Genomic DNA, 20,503 nt, shown 5'->3' on the forward strand with positions numbered 1-20,503 from the left:
TTTTCACATGCACTTTCCTTTGCTGTATGAGAACACCTCTTCTCGGCTCTGTTAAGCTCAGGCCAAGATTGCCAATCCCTGGGGAGGATGTGGTCACCCCATTTCCACTAGAAGCCTCAAATATTTTGCCTCAACCTTATATTTTGTGGCTCTTTCATGTTGGTGATAAGGGGCTTTGACGTGTGGCTAAAGGTGTGCCCACTCCTCGAGCAGCAGGCAGGAGTAGCCAGCACGGAGCAAGCTGTGGAGCAGGCTGGGGCAGTAGAAGCCTGAGTGTCCTGAGATAGCACTCAGGGACTGAAACACCTGCCAGCACTACTAAAATGACACCTAATAGAGTGTGTCTCCACAGGGGTAATCACACCTTTAACTGCAGCAAAGATACAGCTGTTAACTCCTATTTATAAGCTTTCTGTGACTGAATGCGTTTATCACTTGGGCCAACTCTGACATTACTCAGTTAACAAGAGAGGAGAGGGGAAAATATTATTTAAAGTTGTCAAAGTATTTTAAAGCAAGTTTTGGTAAAAAATCTGCTGCCTTACATAAGGTAAAGGAACTGGGTGCTGGAAAAGTACAGTTATCTCTGTGTAATCTCCTTGTCTAGCATGGCAAAAATGAAACTTCCTGTCCAGGGACCTGGACTGGACATGCAAAAAATGTCATTAAAGTGAAGAGAACCCTGAAGGCTGCATGGGAGGTAACAGCTATGTTTTCTGATGAAGGTGGGGGTAGAAGGTTGAAATAACTGGCATTACATAAATATTTTTTTAAAGTGTCATTAAAAAAATGTTACTCTTAGTTCATCATAGATTTCACAGGGTGAGGAAATATTGGTTGGGTTTTTTTGGTAGAATGAAGGAAACCTCCCTATCTGCCAGCCAGATGTGTGTCTGTTGCATCCTCAGCCATATGGGTAATCTCAGCTCTGGGAAGAGGAAAGCTTTTCAGTTAACTGTAGAAGTGTCTGGAGGACAAGGTGAGCATACAGCTAGTTAAATTATGTATTTGTCTTCACAGGTGTAGTTAGTGTTTCATTTGTATTGGATTTGATATGAAGAGATGCTTCTTTCTTTCTGGTCTGGGTGCTCAGCTGAGAAACTGGTGGCTTGCCAAACTGCCTCACCAAGTGCTATTAAAAGGAGGTGAGACACAGTCTTAGAAAGGTCTCGGTTTGTGAAAGAAACAGGGAATCCTCAGGTATGATAACTTTGCCATTGCCTACTTAAAAAAAAAAATAATAATCCTTTAGCTCCTGTTCAGTTGATTACGCTGAAAGGTGGAGAAAACCTGGTATCAACAGACCAAACTATACGAAGGGCTGCTGAACTACGTCAGCCTTTCACCGAAACTCTGCCTTCATCTGGAAGCTGGTGTTGGGCAGCAGCCAAAGAGCTTTGGCACTGGGTTCAACCTCTGTGCAGGCCTGAGGGGCCTTTCTGGCACATGACCCACGGGCTAAGCCCTGGGCTTGCATGGAAAACAGTGGTTTTCCTTGTCTACAAGAACCGCTAGAGAATATCATCGCGGCAGCCGGAGCAGAAGCAGTGGCTAAGAAGCTGCAGATCCATCTCAGAGCAGGGCGCTGCACAGCTTTCTCTCTGGATAGTGTGCTAGGTGCTGAGATACATAGACACTTTTTATCTGCTGGAAAGGGTAAGCAAGACTTTTCATACTGCTGGGTAATTGCTCCTTGTGTAGGTTGCTGAGAGTCTCTTCCTCACCTTTGTGAGAACAGGGCCAGGATCCTGGATCATTAGCAGAAGAAAAAAGCACTGACGTTTAGCACATGAGGAACGAACAGGCTTCATCATGTGTATCAAATTATTTATTTGTATCAAAAAGAGATGGTTTAATGACATGTGTTCGGTAAGGCAGCTTAGAATTTTTTTAAAAAACAACAACAAAAACAAACAGGAAAAAAAAAACCCAAACCACCGCAACAACAACAAAACACCCCTGACCATACAAGACAGGAGGACTAATGTAGTGACAACATCATGTAGAAAATGTGTGAGTAGTGAAGAATAAACTGGACTGTGTTCGGCAGCACAACTTTGCATAGTTCATGGGCAATTAATCTGATTTGGATACAGTGGATGTGTAAAACCACAGTCCCCATTAGCTATAGCAGATGTCACAGTTCCTATCCCTTCTGAAGAAGTCATCGGCCATGGCCATGGGCGGTAGGTAGTCCATGCAGTCTGTGCTGGGGCAGGGGAAGTACTGCGGGACCCTGTTGTCCACATGCTGGGAGCCACAGGCGGTGCAGCAGCAGGCAGAGGTGGTGTATGGGGAGGGGGTATGGCAGGACCACTCCTCTGCAGGGTAGCCATAGGTCTTGGTGTCCAGAGCAGAGGGTGGGCTGTGGGTCAGCGGGGTGAGAGGAGATAGCTGCGGAGGAGAGCAGCTATAGTTTAATGGACTGGACAGATCAGCTGAACTGGGTGATCCGGAAGCCTAGAGTTTGAGGAAAAAAAGAAAAAACAAACCAGGATGTTTCAGGGTGTCGTTTGGGGAAATGTGGACAGCAGCCAGAACTTCCACGCTGTTGCCTTTCTCGGAAGGGTCTGGCTACCCAGGGAAATGGTTCAGCCCTTGGAGGCGTAAACCCAAGAGACAGTTCCTGTGACATTAGCGCTAATAGGGAGCTTCTCTGCAAGTTAGACAACCACTAGCAGGAACTGGACTATTCTTTGCAGGAAATCTACAGGATCTGTAGAAGGGACAGACTGTTTGCAGGTTCAAGGTGGCAGTGTTTAGCTGGATGTGGGAAGGAAGTGAGAAGCGCCCAAAATACATAAACGGATGGAGACTTTCCAGCCTGAAAAAGCTTTGGTATGTCTCATGTTTCTGTATTAACATAAGCAAATTGATTTCCAAATTCCCTACTCTGCAGCCTCTCTCTAGGTTTGGCTGGGCCTCCCTGTCTTTTGCTCCCAATGGGAAACCATGCAGAAGTCCACACAAGCAGTCTGCATTGCTGTGGCCGTACCCCATACCCCTAGAAGCAGCCACATTTCCAAATCAGGATGTGACTCCCTTCCCCATCTTCCCTCTGAGTGCGCCTGTGGCTGCTCCCCCGGGACACAAAACTTACCAGGCCCTGGTTAAAGCAGAGCGGGACTGGCTGGAAGGCGTCTGAGGTGTAGTGTGAGGACGTCTGGAAAGCACTGAAGGATGGGTCTAAGGGCGCATCTGTCTGAAGACAGGAATCTACCAGCTGCTCCAAATAGCTAGGGCTTTCTTCACAGGAGAGGCAATTCGAAAACTGCCATGATGGACAATAGTTGGGGACAGAAGAGATGGGTTCTGCATCAAAAGGTGCTAGGAGAGAAGGTAAACCAGACAGTAGCAGATTATTCAGTATCTGTCTTCACAAAGGGCAGGCGTTGCCCCAGGTCAGGTTTCAGTACTCTCATATGTTCAGTAGGCCTATGGATTTAGACAAGGAAAAAGGTCCTTCAAGTTCAGGGTGAATTTTCTAGGGAAGCAGACACCAGGAGGAAGATGCTCAAAAGCATGCAAATAACGTGGGAACTTTAGTCCCCTCGGAAAGCTCCAAAGCTCTTTAAACACTGCTGGAAACTCTTCTGGCTTCAGCCATTTTGGACAGGGATCCAGCTGGAAACTCCCTCAGACTCTTGACCCTCTGGCCTCCCTACACATGCCAACTGTTTACAGACCTAGAAGCTTGCCATGCAGTGATATATGCTTCACAGCTCGGCAGATGGCTTGCGCCTTTGCCTCACCCGGTCTCCAGATGCAGGGTAGCTACATCTGCAGGAAGAAGAGGATAGGAGAAGAATAATTTGCTCTTTTACCCTCCAAACAGCCAGACAGGAGACAAACTTCTGAGCAGACAAAATGGAGCAAGTCGGTGATAATGCGGCACTGCGTCCACGTAGTGTTACTGGCAAAAGTGCGAGTTTCTAGCAAGCTGTAGGGTCAGATTCTTGCTGTACTGCAGTGTGCTTGCTGGGGGTATGAAAGCTGACAGCAGATCTGACTTTTCGGAATTATGATCTTTTCACGCTGTGTTCAAATGTGGTTAAAAGCAAAGCCCTGTCTACACGGAGGGGCACAGGTCTGAGGGCAACAGAACTGCGCGTGGGTAGAGTCACTCGAGTCATAATTGTTTGCAGGTTCAAGGTGGCAGTGTTTAGCTGGATGTGGGAAGGAAGTGAGAAGCGCCCAAAATACATAAACGGATGGAGACTTTCCAGCCTGAAAAAGCTTTGGTATGTCTCATGTTTCTGTATTAACATAAGCAAATTGGTTCCCAAATACTGATAATTTAATCATTTCCTTGTCCATACAATGTATATATTCACACCTGCCCAACCTTTTAGGTCTCTCTGCTTTGGCTGCAGAATAATTGAAGGACCTGTGAGCCCATAGTGCTATTTCCCCCCACCCCTGTCCCCTTTCCTTGGATATTCACATACAGGAGAAAGAAACTCTGTGTTGCTGACACTCCTCTCGCTCCTACAGATGCTGCCAGGAGACTGAGAACAGCCAACTCCGCTGGAGCTCAGCAAAGTGCTCCAGGACAATCTGACCCTCTAGCTCCAGTCGGACCCCCAGACTGCAGCCTGGAGAAGGTGATGCCAGCAGTGTTATTCCCCAGGGGACGAGCATCCCTTCCTGAAGGGAATCTCGCTCCTTGCTGTGAGAAAAAGAAACTGCACAAATGAGAGCATGTGAACGTGCTCCTGAACGGGGTAATATGTACACTGCTGGCCTCACGGCATCCTCATCTGCGTTTGGTGGGCTCCTTTCAGGTGCTGATTGGCTGCATTGCCGGTTACCTGGTACCAAGGGCTGGAAAGACTCCGGGCTGTGGGAAAAATTGGGAAGGGGGTGGGAAGGGACATGTGGGATGGGCTTTGTACTAACCTGGGCGAGGAGGAGACACAGACTCTGAAAACTGGATGCTGCTGCCGCCCCAAGAAACCTGACCAAAGAGAAGGCAAGAAAAGGAATTGTATGCCCTGTAACACAGGGGAGCATTGCTCTGCATGCTGAGGTAAGTGAGGATTTCGCTTCAGCCGATTTATGTAAACCTTATTTACCTCATGGCTGTGACGTGGAAAACTTCCCTAGCATTGACAGAACAAGATTAACATGAATAACATGATTTTTTCCTGAGCCTGTAATGGCACCGGAGGAGCACAACGCCAACCTGGTGTAAAGCCCTTGATACAGCACCTTGTTAGTGCACTCTTCCTACTGCAGTATTACTGTTAATTCAGCAGAGATGTGGCTGCCTTTGAAACTAACATCTGTTAATTTCTAGGACCATGAACTGCACAGCGGAGGGATCCCAAAGTATTTGTAGGAATAAATATGATTGAGAACCAGTAACTAACAAATTGTAGCGATAACTCTTGAAACGAGACTATAGGCAATTGCAGGTATCCCCATGTCTGGGCATCAGACTGCGTTGCCGTGCTTGGTGTTGACGTCATTTGAGAACCAGCTCTGAAATCGCTCCCTACTCTAACACAGCTACGTGCCTCTGTGAAAATGGACAGTCTCATTTTCTGAGGGATGCTGGAAGCTGAAGTGGACAGATCAATCTGTTCTAGGAACCTTACCTACCGGAGGGGAGAAATCCACCCCAAAAGCAATGGGAGTTCTGATGCTTGTTGTTTGGGATCAGGATTTTACTCTGCAAATACAAGTACTGTTTTTTTTTCCTCAGTTTTAGTTCATACAGACTTCCACTTCATTTTCTTTATTCAAAATGCTCTCGAGTTAGTGGCTCATTTCTCTAGCAGCAGCTTCCTAGCACATTCCCATGCATTTAATTCATTAAATAGTGGCTATTCTGGGCTGAAAGTGCCTGTAGGACTACCCCTCTTCTCTTTGGCTGCAGATGTGTAACAAGGCAGACAGAGCTATACCACCAGCGGCAGAAGTTTTCGGGTTCAGCTTTTTTCAGTGCATGGAGGCAACTTATCCTGCTGGCCCTCACCTCTGGGGCCTCTCCAGGACAACATGTACCTTTTGCAGATCACAAAGGTAATCTCCTGCACTGCCACTTTTCACTTTTTCCTGTGTGGGCAAAACAAGTGCTGTGTAAACTCACTGTGGGAACCGAAAACCAGTTCCACGCAGCCCTGTGACGCCTGGCTGCGATGAAGATGCTGCTTCCGTTAGGGTTGGAGGGGAGGAGTGCCCCAGCATTTCCAAAGCCCAGCAGTTTTGTGCACTGTTCACCCAGGCCACTCTGCCTGTGGCTTGCAGGCTGATCAGCTTTTTGTGCAATCAGCTGCAATGAAGCAGAGGAGGTGGGAGATGAAATCTGAAAACCATCTAAAGCTGTAATGTCATGAACCAGGAAGAAGTAATGATTTACCAACCTCTTTATGCAAATCCCTAGAGGGGCTGGAGCTAGAGGGCTCCTACAAAGACTGGAAGAGTGAGAGAGAGTGTACACGTGTGTGTACACACAGATCTCCGTCCCCTCCTTTAGAAGGGATGGGGCTAGGAGCTGCCCAGGTGGGACTGAAAACCGTTGCAGACCTGCATTCAGTCAAGCATGCTTGAATATCATGCTAAGGAGCCCTAATGGAGCAGGATGGAGCCCTGCTTAAGGGGTCATTGCCCATGTCTTGTTTTCTTCCTTTCTGCTAGCCAAAATTTGGGGCTGTTGCTAAGTCCCAAATTCCCAAACCCTCTCCACTGCCTGGGAGCTGCTGGAGGCACCGCACCTCTGGTGCCTTCATTTCCTGCCTCATCTAACTGGACAAGAGAAACACTCCAGGGGTAGGGAGTGGTTTAAAGCAGCTTCCTGGGGGGCTGAGACTTGTGGAAAAGGGGGAGGTTAGGGGACCTTTAGAGTGATAGAGGTTTGCACTGGTTGCTCCTCAAAGGTGCACAGGTCGGGTCGAAGGCGTGCCCTGGCATGTGCTTCACCTGATGCTGCAAAACAGTTTGGTGCATGCTTCAGCCTGGCCAGGCCACGTTTTAAACGGGGGGCAGTGACCATGTCCTGCTTTGCTTATCCAGCATAATGATACTGGAGTTGCTGTGGTAACTGTAAGTTGAACTGAAATTTGTCCATGCAATCCTTCCATCCCAGAGTGAGTTACGTTTCCGGAGTACCAAATCTGCTTTCTCACTGCACTAATGGTTCAGACCGTCACCTGTTTAGATCGCTGTGGCAGTTACCCTGGCTGAATGTTCTTCTTCCCATCCTCACCAGCCCGCTACACTCAGGTTTTGGCAGTCTCCCTGGCCGACAGGTTACAGTCTTGGCAAAAAAGATCAAGAGATAAGAGACAAAGCAGACACCAAAAGATTTTTACTTACCGCTGCACCAGTTGCTGCTTGTCGTGCTCTTCTCTGCTGCAGTAACTCCTTAACTGTAATCTTTACCCTAACACCTTGATACACCTTGGGCTTTCCTGAAAGAATTTGTGGAAAAAACACTTTACAAGATGGAAGACTTTCAGAGCATACAGCAAATCTAGCATGTTTTCAGGCATGCTCTATGCAGAGTCTACTTGGAATTAACAGATGATTAACTGGTCACTGTTAAGTCATTTGTAATCACAGTTTATAGCCGTCTTTAGCACCTGCTATTCAAGCTTGTGACAAGCGGACATTTATGAAAAAGTCAGTGTTGATCATACTTAGTAATCATACATGTTTTATTCTTTTCTAGCTCCTTCTTCCCCCCACCCTCCAGGTGTCCTAATACCAAGCTCCATCTGGTGCTGCTGTTGATTTATTTACATTCTTATCATATTTGCCACCCTTGGGACCTGAAAATAAATGTGGGAAGCACTTCATCTAGCAGATGAAGACCAGGAATAAAACAATGGAAATATGTGGGCAGTTATTCAGAGGGCTAAACAAAACACAAATAAAATGACTGCTTTCATGAACCACTTCTCACAAAGCCTAAATTATCTCTTTATTTTGCTCGTTCTGTACACCTCCCGTTTATTTCAAACAAGCATTTAGGATGTCTTTAATCCAGCCAAAACCCATCAGCAATCATCAGTCACTACCTGATGAGGGATTTTTAGTACAGGAAATGGTAAAGGATTTACCCATTCTGAAAAATCACTTTCACTTGCTGTACTCATGGTAAAATGCTTAAAGCCTCTGGCAGTTCTGTTCCTGTCCTAACTTCCTGCTGTTGTTTTCATCCAGTAGCAGATCCTACAAACACTAGTGTCGTCTCATCCTGCAGTCAGCTGTTCCCCAGCGGAGGCAGCTGGTTGTGGGTTCCCTGTCCTATTACTGCTGCACGCAGCAAGAAGGCAGCGCTGGATTTGCGGGTTCCGCCCGCATAGCCAAGAAATCACACTCTGTAGGCACTGCCCTCTTCTGCTCTAACCTCTCCCCATTGCTGATGGCTGTACAGCATCTTCACCCTCCTGCTGCCCCCTTGGCGCTCTGCTTGAGGACGTGCTGTAACAGGCATACAGGTCCCTCCAGAAAGGTGGCAGGCTGAGCTGGGTCTGCCTCGAAGGGAGTTTGCTGAGCTGTGCTCTCAGCAGCTGGGGATTGTTCATCTCATATCTTTACGTTTTGTTTCTATTCAACAAACTGAAGATGGGGAAAATCAGGGGAGGGAAGGGTTGAATTCAGCGAGAATACCCTGTTACCATGCCTCCCTATAGCCAGGGAGGGCCCTGAGCTAGCAGCCCCTCTGCAAGTTTGGGTTCACGCTGTGTCCAGCCGCTTAGCTCTCTCTGGGCAGGGCTGGGGGGTACGCTATGGGCAACTTCAAAGCAAACTAGCAGGTGCGGTACGGACACATCTGTAACCCCGGGGCTGGCTGTCAGGCAGCCCCCACCCCCGGCTCCCACGGCAGAGCACTGTGCCCCGAGGACCCCCTTTCTCTGGCACCCCCAGGCCCCAACGTGGCCTGCGTGCAGCTGGAGCACCGAGAGCAGGGCTGCCACGGCCAGCTCTCCTCTGCTGCCCCGGCTGAGGACGGGGACGCAGGGCGGTGAAGCTGGGGCTGGGGTCAGGCGCCGGGGTGGTCGGGGATGCGGAGCAGGGTGACAAGGGCGGGCTGGGGAGCAGGGTGGACTGGGCTGGGGAGCAGGGCGGTCAGGGCAGGCCGAGGGTCGCAGCAGCGTGGCGAAGGCACGTGTGGGGAGGGCACGAAGAGGCGGGGGGCGAGGGTGCGGGGGGCGAGCGTGCGGGGGCCGCGGCTCCCACCCCGCCGCGGGGGCTCGGGGCGGCAGCGCTTCCCCGCCGGGAGCCCCGCCGACGGCCGCCGCAGGGCGAGCGGCGCCGGGCCGGGCCGGGCGGGCTGTGCGGCGCCCCGGCTCCCCCCGCCGGCCGCTGCCGCCGGGCCGGCCCTGCCCGCTGCGCCCCGCTGCGCCCCGGCCCCGCTGGCGGCCCCGCGGGGCCCGCGGCCGGCCGGGGCTGGCGCTTGGCGGGCAGGAGCCCGTCCCTGCCTCCTCCTTCCCTCCTCCCCGCCCTCCCCCGTTCCTCCTCGCCTGGGAGGCGAGGCTGCCTCACTCGCGAAATGACCCCGGCGAACCCCGAAAGAGCCCCAAAACGGGGGGGCCCCCGGGGGGGGGGGGGGGGGCACGGCGGGGCTTACCGGACATCCTGAGCAGGAGCGGGCAGCACCTCGCCGGGCGCCCGGTGCAGCGGCAGTGGTGGCCCCGGCCCCGGCCCCAGAGCAGGTGAAGGGGGCAAGAGGAGACAGGCTTAAAATTTGGGGGCGAAGGGACCTGCTTGCCTGGTGGCAATGCCAGGTGGATCCCGACAATATTATTGTTTTATCCCTACGGGTATAAGTTTGAGTTTTCCTCTCCTAATGCCAACTATTTAAAACCTCTAGAAACCAATGATTTGACAATCAATGATTGCGCGATACTTTCAATTTGAATATTCAAAGGCTCCACAAAATGGGCTATCTTTTTGTGAAACTGAGCACATCCCCATCTAGCAGAGGGTCTGGGGGAATAAGATTTGGTGGGGCCAGCCTCCCCACCCTTTGCTTTTGGGACATTTGCAGGGTTTTACCCATCTTTCCCCGAACGAAGCAGATGCCTCAAAACCAGCTCAGTATTTTCCCCTCAGACGCACAGGCTAGGCTCCAGCCCTCTCATATTTCATTTGCTACCTGCAGAGAGGACTCTGCAAGGGACTGAGCTGCTTTTTGCACATTTTTTCACGTTTTAAGGCTAAATAGGAAGGTTTTGGGGCCAAAATGGCAGTGGGTGGGCATGGCGTAACAAAGAGGCTGCCCTGGGCACCCACATAGCTGAAGTTACCTGAACCCCACTTCTTTCCACAGCACTCCCTTCCCTCTGCCCAGATGCTGGGCTTGTATTGGAGTTTATTTTCCCCCAATTCAGACTATTTGCTCTTCCTGCACAAATTGGCCCTTGCTTCTTACATGCTTCAGCGCTGGCCTGCCCTGTGTGCTGCAAGCGCTGGCGTTTCAGCGTGGGACAGGATGGCAGGGTTTTTGGATGACCCTTCATCACTATACACTACCGATGTAGTTGGGGGGGTTTTAGGTTGCGTTGAAACTTTTCCCCGGGCACCGCAGTCTCTGCTGTGCCCCGGGGAGTAGTTGGCTGAGGCAGAAAGCAGGCCAGGCTGTTAATAATCTACTAACAGTTCAGTTTGGCTATTGTTGCAGCTGAATCTTTTCTTTTCCTTTGAACAAGTACACTTGATTTCTGTGGGGAGGGGTCGCAGCAGTGATGCCATTCCTTGCGCTGAAATGTGCCTCTTGCAGCTCCTGGTAGGCCAAGCCTTGCCCGGGGTGGCTCCGCAGGGACGCTTCCCACGGGCCCCTCTGGAGAGGAGCCCTCTCCCCCCACCTGCGATGCAGCAAAAAGGAGCGTGCTGTGCTGCGGGAGTTGCAGAGGGGGTTCGCGGGGGAGTACACGGGCCTGCCTGTGCTAAGCGGTTTGGGACCTGAAGCCCTTGCATTGCTGGGGCTCCTTCCCGCTGAAGCATTGGCGGTGGGTGGGTAGAGCCCGGCGAGGCCGTGGGTGCTCTACAGGGGAGCTGCGCTCCCGGCAGCCAGGGTAATGTTTACTTCTGTAACCAGAGACCACAGAGCAGAGCGTGCAGGCTGCTCAGGTCCAGTTGTGACTGAGCTGTACGCCTTAAGGGAACATGAAACGCCCATGTTAGGGGTGTTCCTGCGTGCCCTGGGTTTCGGAGCATTTCCAGGCTCACAGAGACCCTGCCTTGGTTAAGAGCCAAACGCCAGAGTGGGTCAAACACTTCCAAAACAGCTCAAAAACTTTCTGTCCCTGCTTCTCCCTCAGAGCCAGACTGACCCTGGTAACCCTGTCCATGCAAGGCCCTTGAAGAAGGTACAGCTGAGATGATAGCTGATGGTGACTGCTTTACCGCTTTGTCAAACGGCAGCTGCAGACAGCGATTCAGCCTGGCGGTGTTGTCAGTTGTGTGGAATAGGCTGCATGCTCGTGCAGGCCCCGGGTTTGGGGGCACGGGGGCTGGGTGCGGGGCAAGGAGACCTGCACGCACCCTGAAATGCTCTGGCGCTCCTTGCCTTGCCCTGGCCCCTGGTCAGGGGAGCAGCTCTGGCTGAGCGGGTGCCACCCTGGGATGCTCCACACCTGCCGCTCACGGGAGCCGGTGTGCCCACGGACCGAACGGGGGGGCGGCTGGGCTCACCTCGCCCCACGCTTCGCCCCTGTGCGGAGGAGCCCCGGCTGCTGGCTCTTTCCCCGGGCTGCGCCTTCCCCCTCTCTCTCTGGGGCCCGACTAGCAAAAAGATGGGGCAGCCCGCGGGGTGGGCAGGGGCGAGGTCTGAGGCACGGAGAGCCGCTGGAGTTTGCTTTTCCGAGCAGGTCTGAACGAGGCTGGGGAATCAGGAAGCATTGGGCGGGACCCCAGCCCAGCCAGGACCGGAGCCGGGCGCTCCCGGCCGGCCGCGGGCCTCTGCCTGGGCCGGGGCTCCGGGGGCTCGGTCCCCGGGGAAGCCGGGGCGCAGCCCGGCGGCTGGGCAGGGGTGCCGGGGCGAGCTTCGCCCGGCGGCCGGGGCTGGCCCGCGGCGGTGCCCGGGGGCGCAGCGACACCTGCGGGCGGGCGCCCCCTCCCTGCCGGCCGCTGCCGCGGCGGGTCCCCCCCGCGGGGCGGGAGCAGGGGCCGCGCCGAGCCCCTGGAGACACGAACGGGCACGTCGCGGCAGGGCTGCCGGTGCTCCGGCTCTTGCAGAGCTGTGCTGCCAGGGGTCGGGGTGGGAGGTCTGTCGCGGGGCAGAGCCTGTTGGGGCAGCTGCCGAGGTCCCTGGGGACACTCGTTCCCTCCCTTGATGCCAGAGCGCACGCCGGGTGGTTTGCGGGAGCCTGGACCGTCAGGGAGGGGTTGTCTGCCAGGTGCGGGCTGAGCAAGGGGCTGGTACGGTTGCTGCGTGCGCTCCGAGGTGCGGGGACATTCCTGGGCTACAGGATGAGGACGGTGCTAGGGGGTACGCCTGTAAAACACAGGGCTTTGTGTAGAGGACTGGCCTGGCCCGCCTGGCAGCTCTCTGCAGTGTTGCCTGCAGGAGCCTGATACTGCTGCCTGTTTCTAGGCGCAGCGCTGTGTGCCCAGTCCACGTTCCCCCGCAGAGAGGTGCCTGCAGGCAGCGTGGCATGAAGCGATGCTCTGGGCCCGATCCTGTGAATGCGGTGCCATTTATGATCCCTGGAGGGTGCTGAGAAGGCTCTGAATGCCCCATCAGCCCCAGGATTTGAGGAGAAAAGGCAAGGAGGGTCTTAAAGCATCTTATCACTACACTCTCAGGCCCTGGAGAGCTCCTGTTCTTCCTCAGCGAGGCTTCTGTGGGTGCCAGGCTGGGGGACCAGATGGGGCAGAGGGTGTGGGCGCCGGGTATGGGCGCAGCAGGGGGGATTGGCTGCATCTGTCAGGGTTGGACGGGACTCCTCTGTGTGTCTTGTGTGTGTTTGTGTGTGTTTGTGTGTGCAGAGCTACCTCTAGTGGCCGTGGGGCCCGGCCTGGCCCTGGGACGTCACATCAGCCGTGTTCCCGGTTGCAGCCCCAGGTGGGTGCCTCTGGGCAAGGGGCTGGGAGCGGTCTGCCTTGTGCCCGCTGACACAAGGCACGTCACTTGTGTTGATCTGGCATAGGCAAGAAGGGGAACAGCCCTGTGTTTTCTTCAGGGAAAGAGGGAAGTTGGGGAGGATGTGTTTTGTGCAGTGCAGGTGGGAGGGATGGTGAGGATTCCTCACGCACAGACCAGCAGGCAGGACGGTGCCCCAACAGTCCATGCCAACACCCTAAGCTGTCTGCCAGGCCCTGGTCTAGCACGGTGAGCTTTATTTGGTTGTAGCCTTCTGTGCTCTAGGCTCAAACATGCCATGCCTTTGCTACTCTGGCCATAACCGTTGCCCAAGACAATGCCATGTTCACAGAGTGCCAGCGTTAGGGACTAGGTAACCAGATACCATTATACAGATTCTGTGCTATTAAGGAGGGCTTCCCCCAACCACTGCCTTGCTCCCCAGCCTTCCCAAATCTCTTCTGGTAACGTTGCTCTGTAGATGTAGTTTAAGGTTCAGAGCAACCTGTTTTCTCAGCATCTGAAAAGAAGTACCTGAGATCCTTGTTTGTAGGAAAGGCCCACAGAGTGCAGATATTTTTCAGGCTGTGTATTTTACTTGAAGCACAGCCAGACTGTGAGGAGTGACTTTCGTAAGGCACTAGAAGGCACCACTATAAGCTAAATGTAGTATATCCAAGTGATTGTATTTCTAAATAGAGCGTAAAGCATTGCATGTTGTTAGCATCCTCTGTTTGAAGGACCAGCTTTAGAAAAAAGTGTACAAGTAATTAATTTGTTTCAATAATGGTCCATTTTTCTTTTCCTCCAGCTCTTATCTCTCATCAGTAAGTTCTCCGGCCTTCATAAGGCCCCCAGATGGCACTTCCATCCTCTTTTGCCCAGGCAGAAGAGTTATCATGGAGGGGTGGCATCTCCGAGGACTGCTCTGGTGAGAGGTGGCTTATCCTGGAGGTAAGCTCATTTGCCACAGTCATGAATGGTGAGATGGCAGCATAGCTGGGGGAGTAGTGGACATCTTCAAGAGGACGCAGAGGGTAGGGCTGGGCTCCGGTGGTGGCTGGGGTCCAACCTGAGCTTCGGTATGGGGAAATGCCACCGGACTCATGTGATGAGAGGCAGCTGGCACTGGCAGGCAGTGCTTGCAGAGGGTCTGAGCACGCACCGTCCGACTGGCTGAGACTGTCGGGTGAAGTCTGTTCCCAGGGCTCTCTCTGCTTGGAAGTGGGGAGAGAAGGCAAGAAAGATGCTTAAGAATAAAAGCTTGTCCTGGAGGCAATGGCATATCTAGCTTGGCTTCACCAAGCCAAGCTATCCCAAGAGCCTAGCTGGGGGCACTCACAATGGTTTCTGTTGCTCTGGAGAGGTATTTGATGTTAAAACTGTTGAAAGGAAACATCCATGCTGTCAATAGTGGGCGAGGCTTGGAATAGGGTCCCGGTGGGACTGACCAGCCCTGGCCCTGGAGGGCCTAGGAGCTCTGCCCTGGGGATGTGAATGGAGCTGGCTCCTGGGAAGCCGCAGCGAGAGGGATAGGCAACTGCCTGGAGCCGACAAAGGATGTTTCTAGAAACTTAAGGAGCTTAATGGAGTAGTTGTATTGGGGAGCAGGGAAGGTTGTTAATTTAGGAGCTGGTCTCCAACAGGAGGAGGGGACAATTAGATGGAGGACAGGAACAGAGAGAAAAACAGTTCCCCCTCAGCCCTGCCCCATCTGCTGTGTGCTCTGCTGTGGCTGCCTCCTGTAACAGCCACATCCTTCCCACATGAGTCCCCCTGATTTAACCCCAGCTTTAAATTGGGTCATCTTTCATTGCGTGACTGAGAACCATAGACTCACTCACTAGTAGGAAGTGCGCTGTGTCATTAGGGAAGGATGGCAGGAGAGGGGGCACAGAAGAAGGGCTGAAGAAGGAGCTGGTACCAGCTGTGAGGGGAGTAGCACGGTAATCTCCATATTGGTCGGTGAGATATGGGTCCAGAAGTGCTGGGTAGCCCTGAGTGGCAGAGGAATCACACGAGAGGGGCTTGCACCCTAGAGGGGATGAGTAGACATCACTGACAAACTGCTTTGTGTTGTGGAAATCCAACTCAGCTGTGAAGGATCTCCTGACGCTGTAGTAACCAGCCGTGGTAGGTGAGCCTGTGGTGGTCAGAAAAAAGGGTTGGCTAAAGGGAAACCGTAACAGCAGCACCTGGGGAGCCACAGAGCTATGGGCACCTCTGCAGGTGCAAAGTAGAGCCCTTTTCTCTCTAGCGTCACCCAGGGCAGGAGTCAATCCTGTCTTGAAACAGGTGTGTCAGCCCAAGTGCTTTTAGCACCTTGGAGTGCCCTGATCCAGCTGATGACCTCTGTCTGCAGCAAACCAAATGTGTTTTGGGAAGCTTCAAGTATGAGGTCAGGGGAATGCCAGCTTTTGCTTCTTCCTTGCTCTGCTACAGCTCCTGGGCAGGAGGATGGGGTTACAGCTGCAAAACCACCTGCCTCTGTTCTAGCCTCACTCCCCTTTCACTGCCCAAGAGCTCAAGGGACAAACCAGGTCAGCTCCTGGTTTCATGCTTTCTTTCTTCAGCTCCAGGGAAAACTGGAAGACGCAGAGGGAAAAACAGGGGTTCTGTGTGGCACCTCTGTCAAAAGAGGTAGGAACTGCTTTAATTACCTCTATTTCCCCTCTTTGGGAATTTCGTACCAGACTACAGGAGCCTTTCTTTTATTATTGCTGTTCCTGTTTTGACTCTTTCAATTACTTTCCTTCTGGGCTCTCTCTGAGGGGTGGGCCTGCTCCAGTGCTCCTTTGCTCACTTCATGTCCTTTGGAGGAGAAGACACAGGAGCAGTGCCAAATGCTCAACCTGCATTGAAGGTATTTATCAGTGGAGGAAAACCTCACCTGGCATTTGGACAAACGGTGACTGTGCTGTGCTGGCGCTGCCCTGCAAAAGATAAAGACCTGTTAGAAAATGCCTTTTCAAAGCAAGGCAGCTGAAGGTGTTGGCATCATTCAGATGCACTGTTTGAGCCCTGGTGCTATGAGTATGAAAAGCTTAACTACAAGATTTCAAGCCTGGGGCCTCTGAGGTATTAGCAGATGTAGGCTAAGAAGAGATTTTGAAGGTCTTGTGTAGAGCTGATAAGAGTAGAAATATCAAGATAACTGGCTTCTTTCTCATGTACTGCAGGATCCCTTAATGCAGGCATAAGGCTGAGCCGTCATTTTGGCGTTGGCGCAAAACAGGTCTCAATAAGCTGATATCTAAGTCCTTGGCTGGTCAAAACAGGCAGATTCTGCACGCCCATGTTCTAGCCCACCTCTCCTGTGCTGTGTCTACCTGCCACAGAGCCACTTTAGCTAGCCCCTTCTAGCAGAACAAGCAGGCAGTGTGTAGAAGGCAGTTGTTTCTAGCTCCTATGTGGGTGCTACAGCAACACTGATAATAATAATCTCCTCTTGGTCCCTAGGTAAGGGAGAATTACCCCTGAGTGACCCTGGTGCTCACGGTGGCTAATTCCTTACAAAGCACTGTGGCAAAGGCATCTGCTCCTCTGGAGCAGAGCTCGTACATGGAGTTTCATTGAGTTCTGTCTCCAGACTTCCAAACCCATAGAGCAGAAATACAGTGCCCACAGCTGCGTTTACCTCCGCTGTGCTGTCACCCTGGCCAGTGATGGTGGCATGCTATTTCCAGTTTGCATAGTGCAAACAGGAGGTTCCTGCCATAGCAAGCAACCAAATTTAGAGGTTTAGATTTGAATTAAATTTGCCAGTGCTAGGACTTCCTTTTACTGCTGAGGGAGGTTTGCAGCTGCTCCCTGGTCCGTCATGAAAATGAGCTCTGAGCCCACACAAGTCACACGGGCTGTAGGAGTGGTAGGAAGTGTCAGGAAGGAGCCCTTTGGCTTGCGGGCAGATGAGAGTGTTCACATTGCAGGGTCAGGGCCGGGGCTTGCACCCGTCTCCAGCTGGGCCACTTTTGGCCGCAGACCTCAGTGAGGATCACAGCTGGTAATGCACACTGCCCTGCAAAGCTAAAGCCTCTACATGCAAATTTGGTCTCAGTAGACACCCCTCTCTCAGCATCCATGTCACTTTAGTAATACCTTCTCCTGCTTCACGGTTTTTCACGACCACCTCATCTGCCTGCCCATGGCCATCATATCCTGCAGCCACCTCATGTCTGCATTCACTGTGGAGGAATCTCTTTGAAAGTAACGGTGTAGGCCTCTGCACTAGTGTTTACACCCCAGTCTTAACACCCCACCAGAAAGTAGTATAGTACTGTTGTCTGGCACCCCAATACTGTGTTTGAGGAAAAAGTTGAGTTAGGAGGTGCAGGTAGCACAGGTGCTGCCTACAGGTCAAAGGGCTGCAGTGATGAGAGCTGGGATGCTTTGCTGGAAGGACAGGAAGGTCCCTGGGCACAGCTGCCAGCCTCTAGTATGGAGCATTTCAAATTACCAGTGCATCTCAGTTCATCTTTGATCCTGCCTGTTCAACAGCCACTGAAACTATCTGACTGTGTGTCACAGGTCCTCTTGCACACACCTATGATGGACAGCCACAGATTGACATTATCTGCAAGGGTTTACCTGCCTTAATTCAATTGCAAGAGCCTTTGCAGTCGCCCATCTTTGGCTTTCATCATAGCAGGCACCTGCATACTTGCAGAGACCTACATTTCACTTGCCTCCTGGCTCCTTATCAGGTGATGAATTGCTTGGCTTAATTTAAGCCCATTAGTTCATTTCCTCCCTGCATTACTTCCTTTCAGTGCTGTGGGACTGGGGTAGCTGGATCTTCTGCAACACATCAGTGTGTCTGTTTAGCATCACTTGAGCCCACAGCATATTCAGCTGTTGATAAGCTTGGTCTCAGCCTGCCTTGCACATGACCGGGTAGAGATACTGGCTGGGGGTACTCCAGAGAGCTGTGTTGCTTCACTGCTTTGGTAACCCAGGAGCATTGTTCAGCTACAAGGTTGCCTTGGGGGAGTAAATGTAAGGATCCAGGTCAAAATAATGACATGGGGACCTGTGGTGCCCTTTGACCATACTTTGGCTTCAGTGTACCTCCTCTCTGGGCCCAATCTGTAGTACAGCAGCCAAAGGAATAAAAATTAATAAAAGCAAAGCTTAGTCTGTGCAGGGCACCTCACTGTTTTGCTGAGAGCAAGTTTGCTGAATGATCTGTCCCTGGCCTCTGAGTGCTGCTGGGCATAATGCTTCATCTGTCTACCTACCACTTTCCCCACCTGAGAAAAGAGGGTAGTCCTTTTATCATGCAGAGGGTAACTGCTGGTTCATGCCTACACAGTATGGATGAGCCAAAGGAAAAAATGTCAGAGCCTCCCTAAAGCTCAGGACCAAGCCTTTCTGTGCTGCAATTGGTTGGAACTCAGAAGCCCAAATTGTGTGGTTTTCATCACGGTGCACACTGATTTCCTATCATTTAATGAGTGCAGGGCCTGGCTGTCATGAAATTGTTGCTGTTCTGCTGCCTCAGTAAACAGCCCAGCAGCTCACCTTTGATGACCTTTCTGGAGGAACACAGATCTCCCCCATAGACCTCCCCTTGAATAACAAAGGCTTACTGATTTTGGAGCAAAGATCATGTTCAAACAAAAGATGCAGCTAAATTACACTGCATCATAAATATAAAAAGGGCTGTTCAGTTATCTGCCGTTTGCTTTGATTCTGGATTATATTATGTCAGATAAACAGAGCTGCACTTACAGCTGTTCTTTTCATGATATGTTCGAGCAAATACGGATGTTTGCCCTGCACAATAATTTTTCGTCTCTCGTAGGGAATTAGCAACAGGGCTGATTTTGCATTAGATAGACGCACAACTGCTAAGCTTTGGAATACAAAGCAAAGGGCAATAAAGCAAGCAGCAAGTATTTTACAGTTCCTAGGGCTTTTGATTGCAGCCGTTGAAGCTGCTGCTTCCAGAAAGGGAGTAAGTAAAGCATGATAGTCATCAACCAGGATCTGTTTTCTCAGTGAGTGCAAACAGCAGTTGCTTTCTGCTGCTCCCCAAAGCAGTCTTCCCAAATGCCTGCCTGGTGGGACCATGTGTTTCCCAGTGACTGTCCATGGCTCAGGGGGTCTTCTGCCATGGCTCAGGGGGTCTTCTGCCTTTCTGCATTAGCTGAAAGCTCTGAAGAGATCTATGGCTAGATCTTGCTTTGGTAATGCCCACGCAGTTTTTCTGCCTGTTTTGTTACACAGAGTTAACATGCATGAAATTAACAGTGAGAAAAATACTTGCAAGTCACTTTGAGGTCTCTTTGTTTTGCTAAAGGCAAAAAGCCTGAGGCAAATGGCTTGGGAGGAAAAGATCATCAAAACTCCTAGTATGTGTCTTCTGCTGCCAGTAATTCAGGTCTCTGCTCCCACCCTTTCCTTCCAGGACACAGTTTCAGCAGCTTGACTGCATCTCCTCATCTGTCAGTGGCCCCGTTGCTCCCAGTCAACCTGGAAGTGAAGTGCTGCTGCTTGGTAAAGGTGAGTCTTGAGAGCACACAGCCAATGGCATAATGTGCCACTGGATGCCACGTGCTGGCACCTGCAATATTGTGGCCCCTTCTGGAGACAGTGTTGCTTTTCTGGCTGGTAACTGAGAAAAAACAATGTAGTGTAGTATAATGTGACTTAGGTTTCCTGTTGCCATAGAACCACTTTAAAAAGAAATAATCTCTTACAAACTCATGCTTGGCGTCTTTCCAGACCATAACATCATTGCACTTCCCCTAGCACTCTAGCATGCCAGAGAAGAGCTGGAAGGAACACAATATTCAGGGAAGAACGTCTATTTTTGTGGTACTGAGTTGTTCAAGTGTAGCTAGTGAAAAAGGAAGCTGACTTGGAAAGGTGTCATAAGCAGGGTGTGAAAGGAATGAGAAATTTAGCATTACTGATTTGCTTAAAAAAGAAAAGGACTTTAATTCCTCAAAGGTTCATTGATGTATAAAATCAAGGAGCCATCTGTGATTTTTTGGGGCAACCACTAGTCTTGCAAATGTTTTTGCCATTCCCTGTCAATATTGGCATTGCCCTGAGCTCAACATAAATGCTCTTTAAACCAGAGGATTCCATGACATGACTTTTCTGATTTAAAAAAAAAAGGGAGGAGGGGGGGGGAGGGGAGGGGAGTGACTTACACTGAAGCAGGAGCCACTGCTCTGCCTGGATCGTTTTTCAGCAAGAAGATCTTTGACTGTGTGTTTCACTCGCACTCCTTGGTACACCCGTTTGGCAAAATCTGTAGGGACTGAGGGAATGAAATGAGCATTAGAGGAGATCAGTGAAAGCATAGAGCAGCTGGAAGAGGTTGTTACAGAAGAGTCCAATTCATTGCCTTTGTACACCAAGTTAGGAAGGAGGCATAGAAGACTTCTATTGTTAATACAAAATCATCCCTTAAGAGCCCAACAGCAAAGGGTGCTCATTTGCAGAGAACAAAGACTG

At 51.5% G+C, this 20,503-nt stretch overlaps 2 protein-coding genes across 2 annotated transcripts; both read right to left on the reverse strand.

Annotated features, from left to right (window-relative positions):
* Nucleotides 1-2,121: 2,121 nt before the first annotated feature.
* Nucleotides 2,122-9,587, reverse strand: POU2AF3 (POU class 2 homeobox associating factor 3). Its single transcript, XM_059829559.1, has 5 exons — nt 9,581-9,587; nt 7,321-7,439; nt 6,720-6,750; nt 3,101-3,327; nt 2,122-2,460 (listed from the first exon to the last, which is right to left on the reverse strand). Exons 1-5 carry the CDS (start codon nt 9,585-9,587, stop codon nt 2,122-2,124), a joined length of 723 nt encoding a protein of 240 aa, XP_059685542.1.
* Nucleotides 9,588-13,860: 4,273 nt separating this feature from the next.
* POU2AF2 (POU class 2 homeobox associating factor 2) lies at nt 13,861-20,349 on the reverse strand. Its single transcript, XM_059829560.1, has 4 exons — nt 20,197-20,349; nt 15,927-15,969; nt 14,881-15,179; nt 13,861-14,250 (listed from the first exon to the last, which is right to left on the reverse strand). Exons 1-4 carry the CDS (start codon nt 20,347-20,349, stop codon nt 13,861-13,863), a joined length of 885 nt encoding a protein of 294 aa, XP_059685543.1.
* Between the last annotated feature and the right edge of the window lie 154 nt (nt 20,350-20,503).

This window comes from Gavia stellata, chromosome 26, assembly GCF_030936135.1.
Source record: "Gavia stellata isolate bGavSte3 chromosome 26, bGavSte3.hap2, whole genome shotgun sequence".
Lineage (NCBI taxonomy): Eukaryota > Metazoa > Chordata > Aves > Gaviiformes > Gaviidae > Gavia > Gavia stellata.

Bases quoted from the DNA above. Each gene is read 5' to 3' on its own strand.
- POU2AF2 (XM_059829560.1), bottom strand. From the start codon at position 20,349: ATGCTTTCACTGATCTCCTCTAATGCTCATTTCATTCCCTCAGTCCCT. The intron at 15,970-20,196 runs GTAAGTCACTCC...TATCTTTTGCAG, and splicing joins GCAGTGGCTCCTGCTTCAGT to GGCAGCGCCAGCACAGCACA. The intron at 15,180-15,926 runs GTGAGGTTTTCC...TGACCACCACAG, and splicing joins ACCGTTTGTCCAAATGCCAG to GCTCACCTACCACGGCTGGT.
- POU2AF3 (XM_059829559.1), bottom strand. The intron at 6,751-7,320 runs GTAAGTAAAAAT...TCTCTTGTCCAG, and splicing joins AAGCAGCAACTGGTGCAGCG to TTAGATGAGGCAGGAAATGA. The intron at 2,461-3,100 runs GTAAGTTTTGTG...CTCAAACTCTAG, and splicing joins TCTGCTTTAACCAGGGCCTG to GCTTCCGGATCACCCAGTTC.